General features: G+C 31.2%; 2 protein-coding genes across 3 annotated transcripts; both read right to left on the bottom strand.

The window, feature by feature from the left end:
• Nucleotides 1–3682: 3682 nt before the first annotated feature.
• Nucleotides 3683–11267, bottom strand: LOC143912312 (dual specificity protein phosphatase 3-like). Of its 2 annotated transcripts, XM_077431598.1 has the most exons (5): nucleotides 11172–11212; nucleotides 8346–8420; nucleotides 7250–7428; nucleotides 6524–6750; nucleotides 3796–6432 (listed from the first exon to the last, which is right to left on the bottom strand). In XM_077431598.1, exons 1-5 carry the CDS (start codon nucleotides 11190–11192, stop codon nucleotides 6236–6238), a joined length of 699 nt encoding a protein of 232 aa, XP_077287724.1. In that variant the 5' UTR covers nucleotides 11193–11212; the 3' UTR covers nucleotides 3796–6235. The 2 variants fall into 2 exon arrangements, with proteins under 2 accessions (XP_077287732.1, XP_077287724.1); XM_077431606.1 differs by lacking the exon at nucleotides 8346–8420 and having other exon boundaries at nucleotides 3683–6432; nucleotides 11172–11267.
• Nucleotides 11268–16234: 4967 nt separating this feature from the next.
• Shc (SHC-adaptor protein) lies at nucleotides 16235–19860 on the bottom strand. Its single transcript, XM_077446329.1, has 9 exons — nucleotides 19423–19860; nucleotides 18293–18363; nucleotides 17984–18218; nucleotides 17748–17911; nucleotides 17496–17627; nucleotides 17082–17287; nucleotides 16731–16837; nucleotides 16529–16651; nucleotides 16235–16446 (listed from the first exon to the last, which is right to left on the bottom strand). Exons 1-9 carry the CDS (start codon nucleotides 19531–19533, stop codon nucleotides 16306–16308), a joined length of 1290 nt encoding a protein of 429 aa, XP_077302455.1. The 5' UTR covers nucleotides 19534–19860; the 3' UTR covers nucleotides 16235–16305.
• Between the last annotated feature and the right edge of the window lie 515 nt (nucleotides 19861–20375).

Genomic DNA, 20375 nt, shown 5'->3' on the forward strand with positions numbered 1-20375 from the left:
GAAAGGGACCAACTGATTGTCCTAGAAAACAGATACAAAAAATCTTATTCATATCTTCACGGACACAATATACGTGTTTGTATTGGTACGTGCCAGGTTACGCTGCACGAGCTATACATATACGATTAAAAATCCTTTTCATCCCTAGACTTCTATTTACAATTTTATTGTGAAAAGTACTTTAATAAATTATTTAAAAGTAAGTTAATAAATTATTTGATAAATTGTATGTATGTGTTTTAAATTTTAATATATTTTACCCAAACAATATCATTCTAATAGTAATATTTTGTAATCCGTATGAGTGATTTTAATGAATTGAATATTAATATATTTTGTTGGAATATTAATACATATACAGGGTGTTATGAAGCTAAGTGCAAGGCCTTAGAGGGAAGATAGCTTATATCCTTTAGAACATTTTGAGCCGAAAAAACATACATACCTCAGTACAAAGTCTCATAATTTTTTTTTAATTTAGTTTTTAAAGATTTTTAGAAAAAAATCTCCAAAATCTCACAGTGAATTGTTATTACTGACCAAAGTTTAAAGTGGTATGTTAGTAAATTATTATTTTTTGTTTTTCTAATGTCTATTCGATCAATTAAAAACAAACACCACCATCTGTGCTAACAGATAAAATACTAGAGGCACGATAATAATTCAAAAATTTATGAAGTAGGAAAAAACTGATGAACACTCAACTCGAACAACTGATAGCCCTGACGTGATCATGGCACTTTCGCTGCAACAATCCACTACCTGCTACATAATGACTGTGTATTTTTCCACTAATATCGCTAAAAAAATAATTTGAATTGACTGAAGGGGTTGATGACATTTGGTGATATATTGAATTTTATAAATCCCAAAATTCCTCATAAACGAATTCCAACAAATTAGTACAACACTACTCACATACATACTTATAGTACATAGAATTTTTTTAGTTTTCCCATTTCTAATCCCAATCAGGGGTAGTTTCAATTTTACATCATCAACATGTGTAAATTTGAGGGGTGCCAGACTATAACGGTGTAAGTGGCACATAGACTCAAATGCGTTTTATTCGCGATTTGCGGTGTATGTGTTGGCCTTTACTTGCACCCTCAAAATAATTTTTAAATGCCGCCTCCTGGAGGTAGAAAGTATTAAGTCATGATGCTGTAAGTATTGGTGACCGGAAAAATGCACCCGAGATAGTTGCACTCTCGAGACATCCAAACTTTCAAAGATGCCCAAAGGGAACTAACGCAATAGTTTTATTGCGTAAGTTCTTTTTGAGTGCTTTTGAAAATTAGGACTTCTCGAAACTGCAGCACTATTCAGTGCAATTTAGTGCATTTTTCCGGGAATCTATTTTTAGCTGCACTGTCATTTGTAGTCATTGTCATAAAGATGGATATATATAACTTCATATATCAGTATATTTAGCGGGTCGTGTGCTGGATGAATATTGCTAGAGATGATCGACACCAAAAAGCTGATGTTATCTTCAGCCACCATGATCAGGGTGACTATAGAAGTTGTTCATTTATTATTATGAAAGTGGTACAAATGTAGGGCTGCCAGATTTATTGATATCTAAACCGGGACATTTTAATTGTATCCCCCCTTCCCAGGCACAGATATTGCAAGAATGATAAAAAACTTTGTTAAAAGCGTAAACATAACAAATTAGATTTAAGATCCTTCCTTTTATAAACTAGTATTTCCTTTCTTTTCAGTTTATTATTTTAATATTAAATGAAAATAATTACATATTGCCAAGATAGAAAAAAAAATATTATTTTCTCAATCTCGCTTTTCTAGTTTTTTTAACCATGGATGTGGATCTACGGTGTGATTGAGATTCGTGGATTATTTTTTCAGTTTCGTAACTGCGGGGGATCGGTATTTCTGAACAATGAAAGGTCAATAAGCAGCAATCGAAAACCGGGACATTTGGCTATCCCAAAAGGTCCCTTTGGGACACCGGGATGAGAGGCTTGAAACCGGGACAGACCCGGAATATCGGGATGCCTGGCAGCCCTATACATATGTACAACATTATTATGTCACTTAGAATGTTTTGTTCTTTTGATTACTTGAGATTTATTGATTACTCATTGAATGATTATAATATCTCATAGAAGAATTATAGTTCAATAATATTAAAATAGTTTTAAGTCTCATGAAAACTTAATTTTCTGGCACTTGAAATGTTATGGTTTGGCACCCTTCATTTTAAGGAAAGCAAATGTGCATGCATTGAACGGGTGCAAATGAAATAGTGACACTTTGGTTGTTTACTAACCATGTTGACTGATTTTGTCTTGTTTGCTTATATGTACATACGTATAATCAAAAATAATTCTCAATTTTTTTTCTCTAGTATTTTTTTTAGTTACTAAACTTCAGTACATATACACATATATGTTTGCTTTACATTATTATTAATACAATTATTGTTATTTGAAAGATGAGGGATATAATATTGAAAACTCTGGTCATGTTTTATTTTTTGTTTTTATAGCTTCGCTCAGTATTTGTAATATAAACATCTTAAACATGGCGAATCTAATAGTAAATATTCATTTGTTTTTTTATTAAATTTATTTGAATCGAAAAAAAAAATCGAATCGTCCTCATAGAAACTTTCCCAACGGTTCCCAACCGTAAATACTTACATACAAAGTCTCTTTCGAAATTATATATTTGATATACATATGTATTATTCCAACTTATCCAATATTATTCAACCTTATTGCAATGACAGTACCAAGCAATTTGCACACATTTTATATATATGAACATACATTGATTAAAATAAAAAGAAACCGAGAAGAATGTGATGTACATAAATATAGGTATGTGCAATTACATACATACAGTGGCGGACTGGCCATACAAGTGAACATGCCCGATGGCATGTGGGCCCCACTATCTGTTAGAAAATATGGGCCCTCAGTAAAATTAAATAACTTTTTAACTATTTCACGTGTGTAAAAATTTATAGGATATTGCACTTTGGGACCTAAAGTTTGGGTATTTCAACAAAACAAATTTCTTACGATATACATAAACAACTAATACCTGCTTTAACAGCCCAAGGATCGGTTAACTTTTTTTATTAGGCTCGAAATGTAAGTTTCAACATTTGCGTGGGCCCTTTTGCCGGACCCATTTTCTACGTCAATATAATGTATAAACCAATACCTGTGTAACAACTACCTACTGAAATAAAAATGGGAATAAAAAAAAATCGTGAATAATATAAACTGAATTGCTTAAAACAATTTTGATAGGACGATTCATCATCAACCAGGGATATAAATTTTCTTCATACTTTCAAAATAACATTTGATTACACTGAGCAACAAAAAAAAAAAAAACCAGAGCGGAGACTAGCCAATCTTTTATAAGTTTGACCCACTGAATTCGAATATGATATTGATTTTTGTTGGTGGGTAATCGTTTACGAGATATGAGCTTTTAAAAAAATCCGCGATTTTTACAGTTTTTTGTTTTTGCGGTCTTTAACTCAAAATTTAGGATTGTTACGCTCAAAGTGAGTATTGGAATCAATAGTCAGATATTTTTCCTATTAATTCTTTTATTTCATTGCTTTAAAATACTTCTAATTAATTGTCTAGCGAATTTTAAAACTCAAAAATATATTTTTTTTTACGGATAGTTTTTTGGTGACTCAGTTTCAATTTCAATTTGTTGACCATGTGAAGATTTGTGGAAAAAAATTTTCGCCTGTGGCGCTTTTTTCACTTTTTACATAATATATTTTTTTAATTATTTTTTCAAAAATAAGCTTATTTTTTTCATATTTTATAATTCAATAAAGTGTATGCAAAGAATATTTTCCATTTTTATTGTGATATAAAAAAGATTTTTTGAAAAAAAATTCAATTTGACCAATCTTTGCCTGCCCCCTATTTTCTACCGAAAGTAAAAGACGCTTTTATGCCGCATTCTTTTATGATGCATTCTATTTATCTAGGACAAGGGTTAAAACGAAATATACAATGTAATTTATGGATCTATTTTGCTTTTGCCATTTTTCTTGTACCTTAATTTGTTTATTTTTGAAAATTTTATTTATTTTTTTCCCTTGTTTTTTAGCGTGATTGAAAGAAGAAAATTTTGTTATATGGGGGGGGGGGGGGGGGACAATTTTTTTTAACCCTGGGTGGGCCCCCTTTGACTGCTGGCATGCACTGATTTCAGTCCCAGTCCGCCACTGCATATATATGTGTTTGTGTGGTGACAAACGGAAAAATGAATCTATATAAATCGGTATATACATATATGTATATGCGTGTACAATAATATCCTAAAAGGAAATAACAAATATAATTTCTTATCACAGGTTTATAGGCTAAATCACTAGATGAATATTTTGTATTGATGAATATAAAAAGAAATGCACAGCATTTTATCAAATTTATATTTACATATTATTTTTTATAATAAAATATACCGCGTATTTCAGTGAAATATGATAACATACACACTAGTTAGTTTAATACTTGGGTTATTATCATTCAATTTTCAATATCGCGAAGAAAATATGTATATAAAATAAATATTACTATATATTTATATGTTTACATCTCACACTAACAACAAAAGACGATTCTATAAGGTACTGATTAACAACAATATATTTATGTTAATTTAAATATGTTATTATTTTCAAAAAATCAATACAATTAGTTACTGTTTGCTAACTAATTGTATTGGTCAATGCAAGGGTGCAGCAAATTTAATTAATTAATGTACCAGAACCTTTGGACATATGATATCAAATTAGTGACTCAATAATAAATAAATAATAAGCTACATCCAGTTTTTAAATATTGCATATACACATTATTATATAATTTTTTGTATAAAATGTAATAAATTAATATTTTTCAATATAAAAAGCAATAAAATAAATAAAGAAGAAAATAAGTGAGAATAAATGAAGCAATATTTAAACATTTGTTAAAATATTCTTACAACAGTGAAGTATGGTTTGAAGCTTTTAAATCAAAAGAAATCTTTTTGTTTGAAGTAAGCATTTATTTTTTGTGCTACTTCAAAAAATCAGTCCTTAAGGTAATAATAATAAAAATTGATTAAACTCAAGGAAGAAATATTTTCAAAAGAATCTTTAAAATAAATTGGCATTAATGTAAACCTTGTACTCTATTTCTATATAAAAACAACCAAATAATTTTTATAACATCTCATGGTTTTAGAAGAAGTATCTATAGACCAATTTACAAAAACATGTATAAAAAATATCCTTTTTGACATGCTTGAATTTTAATACTAATTAGTGGTGATTGTTTTTCTATTTTAATCGCATTTTAAATGAATTAAAGTTGAAATTTTATTATCATTGATGTTTTATGGTGCGATATATAAGATATGTGTCAGATATCATTTTAAAACAAAATAAAAGTGAATATATGCATATACATACTGCAATTACTAAAACAGTATATTTTGATTTGATTTTTTATAAAAATATTTATTTTGTTATAGATTTAAAATAAGAATAAAATTTCTTCCTTAAATATGTTCATATTTATATGTTTAGTATATAAAAAAATAACAATTTAGCAACGCTATATTTCAATCTAATAGAGCAAATACATATTATAACGGGATTGTAATGCAGGGGGTCTCCAATTTAGTCTGCGGGCCAGAATGTGACCCGCAACTACTTTTTATCTGGTCCGCAAACTAATATAAAATCGCAAAAATGTTTACAAAAATCACGTTAACACAAGTCAATTTCTAGAATTTCCGAAAAATATATAAAACTGGCTCGACCCAGTCCTTCTACTACTGAGATATTTCTACTTGTCTCATTCTAAAAAGTTAAGAGACCCCTGCAATAATGGGTCATTTTCTACAATTTACGTCTATGTTTTCTACATTTTTTTATATTTAAGTTGGTGGAATGGTTTCAAACAATGAATTTAGAGATTTATTGCAATATTGAAAAATCAGTAATGTATGTATTTGGTTCATTGGTTGAGTTTTCATGTAGTTATATGTATATTACATACTTTAAATATATATACATATATTTGGAAAATAATGTTTTCAGAAAAGTTTACTTTGGGCAAGTTATTAATTTAATTATTTTTTTCCATGTTGTTTTTAACAATCGATTTTCTGAAATACCAAATGTTGGGTATTTAATAGGAGATTATTTGGGATGAGTTTCATGTGTGTACAAATTTCACTTGCGTAAAATGGCTAATTCGTCATTGAGTTTACAAAGTTGAAGCATAAAACCTTCATTTGGACGAATGTTGCGATTTCTAGAAATAGTTCTTATCGCTTCAGATGCGCTCATATTGCGCTCAATCATGAGGTAAGCTATTGCGCATGTGGCACTCCTTGATACACCCATTTTACAATGAACGAGCACTTTACCTAAAATTAAAATTAAGTGGCATTAAACAATATTTACATCTAAATATACAACCATAGTGCGATCACAATTTGAAATTGTGAATACGCGTACCTCCAGAATACATGGCTTCACTAACAAATTTGGCTGCGATGTAGAAATATCTCGATATATCTGTCGAGGGATGATCGATCAAGGGAAATCCGAGATATTTTATACGTGGGCAATCTCTGTAATAAAGGTGATCTGTGTCCACTTGTCCGAAATGTTTCCCTTCAGCTGTATTTAAGACGTGGGTGATTCCCATTAATTTCAAATATTTTTTGGATTTTGCTGCCTCTCTGTATATTAAATATTAATATATTAAAAAATATAATAGTATGCTAGAAGATTTTGAATCAATTATTTCATATAATCCGGTCTCCGTGACGGGCCTGAATGTGAAACGCCCGAAAACGCAAATATCGGAAGGCAAAGATCGAAAATCGAAAGATCTTAAGTCGAAAGATCAAAAAAAAAAAGGTGCATGGTAAACGGTACATACTCACTTAATTTGCGCGAGCAGGATACAACAGGAACAAGAGGAACAGGCTTTTCCTCCCGTATTAATGTGCGCACGCAGAATACGGGAAAAAAAGCCTGTTCCTCTTGTTCCTGTTGTATCCTGCTCGCGCAAATTAAGTGAGTATGTACGTGAGTATGTTCCGTTTACCATGCACCCATTTTTTTATCTTTCGACTTGAGATCTTTCGATTTTCGATCTTTGCCTTCTGATATTTGCGTTTTCGGGCGTTTCACATTCGGGCCCGTGAGGTAGACCCCATATAATCATATACTTACTCATTTCCAACAAAGAGCCTAGGATAAACTTCATCGCAGTCGATATCTTTAAAACTTGACTCTGGGTTTGAGGAAGATGTTGTGTATGGAGAACGGTATCCGGGAAGATGGTGTGATGGTGAACGAGTTGAGTTGATAACGTGCAGTAAATGACGAGTTGTGGTGCTGCCACTAGGAGTCTGAAAACAAAATCCCATTTATTAAATGCACTTGAAAATATAAAAAAGAATAGGGGTGTAATGTACGAATGCAAGCAGAGAATACGTTTTATAAATTGTAAACACATCTTCTATTGAGGTAACTGAATTAAAATTTTATCATTTCATGCAGAAACATTCTATCTAAAAATGTAATTGAAAATAATATGGGTATATATCTAATAAATTGTAGTGAATATTGAAAGCTACGATATTATATTATTTTACCTTTTTAGCAAATACCCAAGGTTCTGTAAATTGGAGTTTTTCCCATAAACTAATAAATGCATGCGAAAACATAATAATGAGATGACATTACTTTTCCTTTACAATTAATCTATTTATACTGATGAAGTCATCTTAAATGTTTCTAAAGTCCTTTATATTTGATTCGAACACAATGTAATCAATTGCTAATTTAAAAGAGTACAACGGTTTTACTGTACTACAAAGTACTGTTGAATTTTTTAACAGTGCTAAATTACATTCTATAGAAAATCATTATTTTCGTAGATCACACAAAAAAACCAGGTCCATTATCAGCATTTTCATGCAGCACAAATTTTCGAGCTCTTTGTAAATTCATTCTTCACCCTGTATTGAAAATAAATATCGATACATTACACATAAAAACATCCTTCAAAAGTAAAGGAAAATTAATAATGTTGAGACTGATTTTCATTGTATTAAGAGTGCATAGATTACTACAGTGAAAATATAATTAAAAAAGTATAAGAATATCAAAAGCAGGGTATAGTCAGAATATTTTTAGTACTGATTTCAACATTTTCGAATTAGTTAATCAACAAAGCATACTTGATAATAATCAAAATAATCATCATAATATTGAATTCATTCCTTCTACCATTATTAATAAATTCTTCAATGAAAAATTGTACCATTAAAGCTCTAATGTAGGAGCCAAGCCTCTGCTCACTTGCAGCGGAGTACGAATGTACTCGGGGGAACGTAGACTGTTAACACAAAAAATTATAAGCTTATGTTTTAAAAATAAATTTTAGATGCACATATATGATTTTATATACAAGAAAAAAGATTCGAAAATTCATTTATATTACAACCGTCAAAGTAGATTTTTGAATAAGATAAATAATTGATTAATATTTCAACCATTTTTAATAATTAATGGATAAGTTGCCTTGTGTTAATATTGACAGTATAAATTTAATGTAACAAAATAAAAAACTTCATTTGAGGTCGAAAAATGTCTTAACAACTGAATATAATTGAAAATGCTAATAATAATGGTTATTAATAATTAAATTAAGAGGAAATGAAAGTAAAATAAAATTATATGAATGATATTTTGACAAAAGTACATATGTATATACATATAACATTTAAAATATTGACACCGTTCAAATTAAAAGTTTATGATTAACAACTCATTAATTTTCAATTTCAGAATTGAAGAAATGAAATAAATACATTATATATTTATTAAGAATCAACTCCAATAACACTGTTCGACAAATGCCGACTTTTTTTTGGTTCAGAGACGAGATATGACTTTTCTTATGATTTTTATAAGTGGAATTTTATTTAATTTTCAAATAAAGACAATTTAATATATTATACCAATTAGTTCAATTCGGATTCGTGTTAATACGAGTAAATAGTACGAGATGTTAACTCGCAATTTTACCGATTTTAAATTCAGCACACTTCCAATTAACCCTTTTAAACGAAAACGAAAAATAATGTGGCTAGAACACTATCCCAATAAACATATTTCAACAGAAAATACTCAATATAAAATAGTATTAACAGTGGGAAAAAATCCCAAGTGAAAATACGTACTTTTGACGTTTGATTTGAACTGGACGACTACTTTGAAAGATTTGAAAGCTGAAAAGTATTACAAATGAAAGATAAAATACCTGACTATAGATTCCAATATTCATTTTGAACAGGAAATTGACAGATTTTGAGACATCGACCGAAAAACACCAAGATATAGAAAAATCGCGCGATTTAAAAAACACATATATCTTCAAATCTCGAGTCAATCAACATTTTTTATTACCAGATTCGTGTTTACTGGACATAGATCTATAAGAAAAGTCATATCTCGTCTCTGAACCATTTTTCGTGTCGAACAGTGTAATTGTATTTTCATAGTTTGAATATTTTTAGCGGAATAATGTAACAAAAAATCGTAAATAACATTGGACGTTTTGGTATTTATCGCCCTCACATGATCGATAATAATTCGATTAGTATGTTTCGACCATGTGTAAATATTTCACTGCACCTTCACAATTATCGTGTTTAAAAATAAACTAAATTGGTGTCGTCAGATACACATCGCTATTTTTGTAACACACCAAAATATTAAAAATCACATATATATTTAATCCTTTCGATAAATTAAGTGAATATAATTTAATCACGTTCTCGACTACAACAGAAATGATAAAACAAAACAACAACTTGGGTGTGATGTAAACTAAGATTGAGATCGAAGATTTAGGTTAAATACTGCGCCGGGTGTGCCAAATGTACATTCTTCAGAAGACTCATTCTTTAAATACTGATGTTACGCATTCACTGAGAATTCCAGATCTGTAATATTACAGCTGCATATAAATAGAATGGGCGGAGAGAAGAAACATTTGCTATAGTTATATATGAGTCATGTTTAGGTTAAAAAAATCAAATTACCAAAATATTTTTTTAAATTTAAATAAAATTTAAATTAACAAAACACTTTAAATCAAAAAATACTAAATATACTGACGTAGTACGTGTGACTTTTTAATCGATAGCTTAATATTTTTTATGAATTATAACTTAATTTTGTAAACCTGCACACAAACTTTGAATAATTATTATTGAAGGCAATCCAACACTGTCATATTTTTAATAATTTGTTATACTTATGGTGATTGTATGTAAGTTGAAATATCTGACATCATAATATTAGTTTGTGAGTACCGAGTCTTCTGTATAAGAATAGATTTGCAATGTGATACGTTCAATATACTACGCGCCCAATTTGTTACAAAAAATGCTTGAAGGACGTTAATTTTGTAGTGAAAGATAAATTTAAAACAAATTTTCACAAAGTTAATTCGGTGTGAGGATAATGAAGATTATTCAAATATATTTTAATTAACAGAAAAAGACGATTTAAAATTAATATTTATAATAATCTTGATTATCCTACCATTCAGTTAACATAGTAATAATTTGAACCAAATTTTTCTTTTATTTCCGAAAATTTCCATTTTATATTTCATAAACAAACATTCTGGCACAAGAGATATTTTGTTTAAAATATCATTAGATTCACTTTATAAAAAAGTAAACACAAGTAATAGTGTGAGAGATAGTTTTTATGTGATGTTGAAAAATATGTACACTATAATATATTTCTTGATATTGATGACGAGATCCAAAAAATAAAGTGATGATAAATATTATTTCCGATAAGACAGAATGGATGTGAAATTTTTGAAAAATATTGCATACTTGAGAAAACAGGTTGCTGAAAAATTCCACAATTTGCAAAAATACCCAAATAAACCCAGTTGAAATGAAGGCACAGATAATAAATCGATTGTAGGGCTGTGAAAAGCGAATGTTTTGATCGGGAACATATATGCGCAATACGCACTATGACGTATGGGGTATCAATTAACGACTTTTCTATTTATAGGATCGTGTGGGGTGTAAGTAAGGGTGGGGGAGGAAATGCTTACCGAAGCTTCTCTCCAACTCATGTTTGCTCGGATGCCAATTTGCGACTGGCGAGTTGGCGAATGGCGAGTTTCCTTTACGCTTTTCCAGTCGTCCCTCCCCTCCCCACCCACTGCCGAGTCGGAAAACCGCCCACCAATTGTTTTGACGGCACGACCTCGACCTCGACCCGCGAAATGCGAATCGGCCACACCATTCGAAGTAGGCTCGAGTGAGCCTACACTACATGGCTATCAATCGATTCTTATTCATCGCTAAATATATTAATCCATCCATCAAAACGGTTACTGTTTTCGTGAATCGATTTGGGTTCGGTGATTGCATCCCAAATGTGAATCGTTACCTGGATAACCGCCGCTACGAAAATCGCACGCGCGGATCTCCTGTCGCACAGGGAAATTGCCGTACAGAAAACTGTCCAAATATTGCTCAGCAAATGCTTTTTATAACGAGATTTTTTGACAACAATGTAAGTACTTGCTCCAACTCCACTCCGTGCTCCGAATAGTTTTAATAGGAATCATTTATCATCTTTATTTATTTAACTAGTGTTGGGCCCGTTGATTTCAACGGGTGGTTTCGAAAAGGAATTCAAACTCGAATAAAAATAAAGTTAAAGATATTGAATCGACTGTTTCGAATGCACGAATTAGAAATTACGAAGTGATTACGAATTACGTTTTGTGCATCGCCGACGCCCCGACGCCTTTGCCCCCAGCGCCCCCGATGCCTTCGGCACCCCGGGGCCTTCGCCCCCGGCGCCTCCGACACTCCGGGGCGTTCGCCCCCAGCGCCCCCCGATGCCTTCAGCACTCCGGGGGCTTCGCCCCCGGCTCCATCAGCGCCACCGACGCCTCCAGCGCCACCAGCACCCCCGATGCCTTCGGCACCTCGGGGCCTTCGCCCCCGGCGCCCCTAGCGCCCCCGGCACCCTGGGGGCTACGCCCCCAGCGCGCCGACGCCTCCGGTGCCCCCAGCGCCCTCCGATGCCTTCGGCAACCCGGGGGCTTTGCCCCCGGCGCCCTCAGCGCCGCCGACGCCTCCGGCGCCACCAGCACCCCCGATACCTTCGGCACCTCGGGGCCTTCGCCCTCGGCGCGCCCAGCGCCCCCCCGATGCCTTCAGCACCCCGGGGGCTTCGCCCCCGGCGCCCTCAGCGCCGCCGACGCCTCCGGAGCCACCAGCGTCCCCAATGCCTTCGACCCCTCGGGGTCTTTGCCCCCGGCGCAGATGAAAAAAATTAAAAATTTGAAAAAAAAAATCGAAAAGAATGAAAAATGTGAAAAAAAATGAAGAAAAGGTTCCCGTTGATCGTCCGTCACATACAAATATACAAATCGACAGTCCGTTTTTATATATAGAATTTATTCATTTTATATATATATATATATATATATATATATAAATATATATATATATATATATATATATATATATATATATATATATATATATATATATATATATATATATATATTTTATATATATATATATATATATATATATATATATATATATATATATTTATATATATATATATATATATATATATATATATATATATATATATATATATATATATATATATATGAAAAAAAGATGCGTTCGGGAATCCTCTTTCGCGGGACAAAACACGGGGAAAGGAATAACGCGCGAAATCAACGCGTAAAACGCACACACTCACAGCGTTCGCGGCCGCGAACGATGCGAGTGAAGAGCCCACATTAGTAAAAAGCTGCCACTTCACTCGCAGATTCGCGGCGCGATTTCGCGCTGTGTTCGCACGCGAGTAAAGAGCCCGCATATGACTGTTGTGCAATAATTAAATACATCAATATACTTAAAAACAATAAAACTAAATATACTTTTTTCAAGTATATCGATTTATCAGGATCGACTGACTGGGAATAAGATAATTTTAGAAAATCAATAATTAAAAAAGTCCAGAAAATCATCTAGATAAGTATTATATTATATTTCAGATACAGTACTTACAAGTTATTTAAAAAGTTTGGATGTATTGCTTATTCCTGAGTTTTGTTCATCGCCTTTCTTTATAATACACAGATAAAATCTTGAATATGTCTTTTTAAGGTCTATATTAGATAAAACACATATTAATGTAATGATATGTTACACATTTTATTCAGGTGAAATATTGAAAATAAATCGGTTAATGATTATTTTATTTTCAGAAAGCTGAATAGTATGCAGGCACATAATTTATAACAATAAATTAGTGTCGGTTACAAAATTTCTAATTTTTAAAATAAATATACATAAGTAGCAAAATATTTTATACAAATATAAAAAAGGTCAAAATGAGTAAAAAAAAAATAGATTCGAAATACATATGTATATTTAAAAGGTATGCATTAATTATGGAAATTACAACCCTTTGAATATAGTTCTGTTTAAATGATTTTCAATCATGAAATCTCAATCAAGGAAAACTGTATCACAAGAATATTTATTTAACCCTTTGACTGCTACAACAACGATAAATCGTTGTTTTGAAATCGGCGAAGATTGCTACGACGATCGTTGTTGACGTCATTAATTGTCGTATTTCGATACTTTCTTTGAGCCACCAGCGCATCAGTGGCACGAAACATTTTTTTTATATACGTATTTATATTTATTTTTCAATCAAGCTTTATAAATATTTATCAATTTTTTAAATAAAAGCTCTTCAATTTCGGGTTCATCATCAAAGTAAATTTCGGGTTCGTTGTCAATGTCATATAAGGAGTTATTACTTGGGAATTGATTATTATCGATAAATTCATTTTCAGAATCAGTAGAGCTGCTGATTTGTCGAGTTCCTCGGCGAGGAGCTATTATTTCGCTTTCATCACTTTCACTGTCCGATATCATTTTGCAGAGTTAAAATAAATGGCAAAAAACAATAGAAATCCGCTTTCAATTATATAGGTCACGAGACGTCACGAATTCATGCAATCAATCAAATGCAACTGAAATGCATACAAAATGTTTATGATACATGTTGAAAAATTATTTGATTATTAGAAACTTCGCATCCTTGTGTGTCTCGCTCATACGTACACAATTAAAACCAAGAAAGAAAGAGAGAGAGACCGCTAACTGTTTCGAATATATCGCATGTTGTAAGGATACATCGATATCTAAAAATAGATTATTGAAAAGAATAAAGCCTCGGAAAACAATCGTCAAAACTTATTTAGTGTATATATGTAGGTATCTCTTTCGCACGCACGCATGTAAAAGCAAGACAGAAAGAGAGAGCACGAGTCCACGACTGCTTCTTAAAAATGTATATAAAGTATTATAAAAATTACGAGTGTTCGGCGAAGTAAGTATGTAAAAAAAAATATTATATTAATTTTTTTCAAAATAATTACAAATGTTAGCATTTTTCGCTTGGACATTGAAAAACCTCGTAGCAGCCAAAGGGTTAAATAGAAGTTTAGCTAAAGCTTATTTATTTAAAGTAAAAGTCTAGCTTCAATTTAAAAATACGATGAAAAACTATTTTTCGTTGGCTTTCATCACATTCTTTTTTATTTGAATTGGTTTTAATAAATGGTAGATAATTATTTATTTACATAAAGCTTAAGATAATTATTTATATACATATATTATATTATTTGAGATTATTGTATAATATAATGAAATAATCTTAATAATAGTGGTAAATGTTTTGCTCATTTTTAAATTACGTTTTGGCAGTAACAATAAAGTAATCGATTTATACACTTAACTTAAAATTATTGAGAAAAGTAGTCTTTTATTCAAATTATTTGTATATATGTATGTATTTACATGTAATTCATGTAATGTACATACATACATGCACTTGTATTCATGACCTCTTTTAAAATGATAAAAGCTACATATATTAGATACTTGCATCATATCTACATACATTAAATACAGTACAAATTAAAAATGGTAAAAACATTTTCATTTTAAACAAAAAAAAAATTATTTTTAGAATCAATAGAAAAATAAACTTTCAAGATTTTATTAATGCTTTGTGGCATGTTTTCATTACGTATGTAGATATATATGTACATTAATTTAATTTTATTGTTAGTGGAATATAAATCTCAACATTCTATTTATAATAAAATAAATTCTTTTCATATGCACATAAAAAAAAATATCTGACAGTATATCAAGAGTGAAAAATATAAAAAAAATCGTAAATCAGATTGCTATCTTTATTTAAATTTAATTGTGATTTCGAACAAAAATTTAAGTACTTGACCAACATTTTCGGTTACTGTACTTTGACGGTAAGTGTGAGAAATGACTTATAATTAAATAAAGAAATCAAAAAAAAAATAGGTCTAATAAAAATAAGATGAATGTTGCAATCTTTCAATATACTTCGTAAAATTTAGATTTACTGAAAGATAATTCAGTGAAATTGGGTTTGGTAGACCATTGAAATAATTTAGTGAGATGAGTTTTAAGAATTATTTTAATTTTACAATCTTGTTAACATATACATATATAGAATTCTATGACATAATCGAAATTTGTGCACGCCTAAAGATAAAATATATATTTGATATGCACTATCAACATTATATATATATATATATATATATATATATATATATATATTATTTCTGTATAATTTATATTCATTTCTATGTATATAATTATGACATACCTCATATTCAAATATCACCCATTCAAGTATTAATGATTTAGCAAGTAACATTCGATAAAAATTCATTTAAAAAAATATGTAGGTATAAATATAAAGGTCACTTACATAATTATATAAAATAGGGTTTCAAACAACACTAAATGTGGACAAATTCTCAAATTATAATATCAATTCATGTCCATTCGAAATTATATACATATAAAATATGTATATAAATATATATACATATATATATATATATATATATATATATATATATATATATATATATATATATAAATACCTATCCATCATTTAAATTTTCACTATGCAACAAAATTGTAAAAAAAAAACTTATTTGAAAATGGACTTTCAAGGACGAAATTACAGGTATTGACAACGGCTTTCATAATATGTGTCGATACAAGTAATATATGTATGTATATGTAATACGTATGGCTTATAATTATTCATAAATATGTATTTTAAATTCTCTAATTTGTGAGCGGTGTAGTTTTTAAAATAGGTTTTCGTAATATAAGTGTGCTTTCAGCAGATATTATTGGTAATTCATTGTTACAATGATATGAAATAAGATGATTAACACTGTCGAAAACTCGGTCCTTGGTTCTCACCTGAAATAAATAATATGTGAGTAATGTCATATAATTGATTTCATACTATGTATGTATATGAAATAATTTTTAGTAAACAAACCACTCCTTCAGGATCTATAAGTAATAAGTGTTTACGAGAGTTTTGTTGTACACCAGTCAATACATATTGACCTGGTGATCCTTGGGATTCACGCACAAGAAAGTCACCATCATTCTCTACTAGCTAAAATTCAAATGAGTGAATAAGAGATAAATTATAAAATCTGTCAAATAAAATTATTAATGGCAATGGTTAAATTTACTTTTTCAGCATTCGCTCGACTAACAGGCCCATGGAACCACGGTTTATCCATCAAAGAAGCATGCTGTTGGGCTGGATCTAATTTTTTAATTGCAGCCGAGAATGGTTCTAAATTTATAGAAAAAAAATAAATTAATAGTGAGTGTGATTTAAATGTCACAACTAAAATTTTTAAAGAAATTCCAATCAAATTGCGACTTTCGTACATAATACAATATTTTTATATGATCAAATAAAAATTGTGATGGTTATTTATTAAAAATACTATTTGGTACTTCAAATAATATTTGTAAAAAAATTTTGATTGATGTTTCTTTGCATAAAAAAAAAAATTCAATTGAAAAAAACTAACGCATTCCAAAAACATCTTGTGGGGGTTGACTTGCACTATTTTGAGATGTGAGAATTGAAGTGTCGTTAACATAATTGTGCTCTCGAAGTGGTGTTGTAGGTGGTATGTAAGGAGGTAGTCCAGTTGGTGGCGGGGTGCTAAGATCAATTAAATTGCCAACACTTAAGCCACCAAATGTTTCTGTGGGTAAGCTAGAAGGCGCTCCACTAGAGCAAATAATTGTAAAATCAAATTAGCAAAATAAAAAAAAGGTTTCTAATAGCAGGCATAATAATAATGAATCAGCATTACAAGTGAAAGAATTAAACGAAACGTGATTCTGAGTAAATTTGTACATTACAAAGAAAAAATCGATTAGCAGAAAAACTGTTGCTTTGGAAAATACTCAAACCAAATAATATAATAAGCAAATACCTATAATGTGTATTAATGGGAAGTGGAGGTACAGGTGGAGTTACTTCAAGGGGTGATATATCAGGAGGCGTTTTACCAGGTAAATCATTATAATAATCTTTATCAGCTTGGCGTATACTATGAAGGCTCTTACTAAAATAAAAATAAAATATAACTCAATAAACTAATTTGAAATTTTTTGATGATTTCTATAAAGGTTATTTATCAACAATTTAAATAAATATGTATCATATAAAGTGTAAAAATATTTACACAATGCTGGGCGTGTGTTTGACAAATTCTTTGTAACGTAAACTAAATGCTTGGCCTATAGTAGATATAACATCTTGGGCTAACTCTCCACCGCATTCGACAACATAACATGCACGCCAATCTTGAAGATTTTTTGCTACATAAGCGACAAAATCCAAAGTGTCCTGAAACGGTGATTAATTTAGTTAAAATTTTAAATGTAATTATATAGCGTATATGTTATTCAAAATGCTTACGGCATCACCACCGGATGCGAAGGATATTCGGGGCATATCATGTCTAGCAATGACTTCACCACCTTCTAGTACACTCATCGATAAACTTTTACTGGATATCGTCAGTGAAACATTGGTACCGGCGTGAACCATCCTAGGCTTTTCTGCGATCGCTCGGGTTACTCGTTTGTCCACTCTTCTTTTTTTATCAGCCGTTTTTAATCCGACCGCTTCACAAACCCTATTAATGCACTCTCTAAAAAAGATTATCACAATATTTTATTACATTATTAAACAGCGTGGAAAAATTTACTACAATACGAAACTTACTTTGCAACCAAAGATCTGGTTTCAAAATCCAAACTCTTCATTGATGTATATATTTCTAAGCACCCAATATACTGTGGAAAATAATACGATTATTTTTTTTTTTAATTATATGTACATACAGTAATGTAGTAATGTATATAGTAATGTAGTACATATAGTAATGTAGTAATGTACATATAGTAATGTATTTTAAATATAATTGTCAGCTATCAAAATCGTACTAGACTAATTTTTAATTTTTGTAATAACACAAGGGTACATATTAAATTTAAATTTTCCCTTAATTTGTAGACTATTTTTTAAAACAAACAAATGTTTTTTTTTTTTTAAAATAACTTATTCGCTCTACCTTCTACATAAGAAGGTGGCGTAACATTCTTATAGAAAGGCAGAATCTTGGCAACAAGGATGCTATATGCATGCAAACATGAAATGAAGCTCTAATTGTCTTGTAGAAAGAAAGTCAACATTCAATAAGGAAACAGTTGTCTACCATTTGTGACGTTTCGTTTCTTATATTGTTGGGACAGAGAATTGATGTCGATCAAATTGTGCAAAGAGGAATTGATCAACTGGAACAACTGGCAGAAATTTGCGCCAAGAATCGTGACAAACGACCCAAACAGAAGATAGGAGGCAAAACACCAATCGTCGGAAACTTGTTTACAAAGAGAAATAATATGGCCGGTACAGTACTTCGTTGACAGTGGATATTTGGAGGACTGTGTCAGGAGACTCACAAATGATTTGTAGTCAAAAAGGTTGACCGCAGTTAAAGAAGTGGATTTGAAAATTGCTAAGTCAATTGTCGCTTTAAGTCAGCAAAAACAGTGGTTTAATAAATGACAGCGAGGAACAATCCCTCATTATTTGAAGTCGAATTCATTTGAAGACAGCTGGTCAGAAATGACAACATATTCGAGTCACATTTGGATGTAAACCAAAAGTTTTTGCCCTCTGGAATCAAAATAAGTTTATTCAATTATTGAAACAACAGTTTTGTTTTGTACTTAATAAAAAAAAAATCTTTTTAAAGGAAATGGCTCCGCATAATGGGAAAGTACCGTTGTTTATTTATAATTTCGCAGATAAATAATATTATAGAGCAGTCCAGAAGAAAAAGTGCTTACTCTAACAGTATAGTTGACGCCATCCTTGGAAACGAGCAGATCGGGATGCAACCAACCCCGAGCCGGTTTAGCAATGAAGGAAGCATTCTCCGACATGTTTGTCGAGGACATTCACCACCAAGGAATCCGACAAATGATATTTTCGCGTAGTTCCAGTCCAACGTATCAGTGGTTGGAGAAGATTAAGCGGAATTGTTTAATCATTATAACGCTACCGTATGAGTCACGCGGCGTGCTAATGACACAAGCACGACAATAGATAGGAACAGGAACAGGAACAGGAACAGAAACAGAAGCAGGACAAACGAACGTGGATAAATCGGTTAAAAGGAAAAATTAGGGTTAGCCGGAATAGCAGGCTTTGCGTGGTCGTCGAACATTTCAGTGCAGAACAGCGTCACATTCGCAATTTGCAATTTGCAATTTGGAATTCGCAATATTCTCAATCCGCAACTCGCAACCGCACTACTCCCACCTCTACTCCCACTCCCACCCCAATCTCGTTTGACAACTGAGTGTGATCGCGAGCTCCGAACAGATCAGAACCCAGCACCAACCACGATTCTTGTCTATGGTTAGCGCACTACTTACTTCGATAATTCGAAATTACGAATATGAAAATACGGCATAAGATAAAGGTTTTGGACATTTTTAAACAAAACCGTTTATTTGCAGTTAGTTGCAGAGTTAGCGGGTGCAGGATTCCACAACACAGAGGGATGGAGGCTATTTAATAATAAATATACATATGTATATCATTTTTTTTTATTTGAATAAATAAATACATACACTATTTCGCTAAAGCTATCGAAATTTAGTAATTGATTTTTTTAGTCGCTTTAAGATAGAAGTCAGGAACCTTTTTCGACAAATTCTACGAGCCTATGAGTATTTGTACAAAAATTTTTATATACTCGTATATATTTATCTCAGTTATTCAATAATAAATTTAT

Source organism: Arctopsyche grandis, chromosome 1, assembly GCF_051622035.1.
Source record: "Arctopsyche grandis isolate Sample6627 chromosome 1, ASM5162203v2, whole genome shotgun sequence".
Lineage (NCBI taxonomy): Eukaryota > Metazoa > Arthropoda > Insecta > Trichoptera > Hydropsychidae > Arctopsyche > Arctopsyche grandis.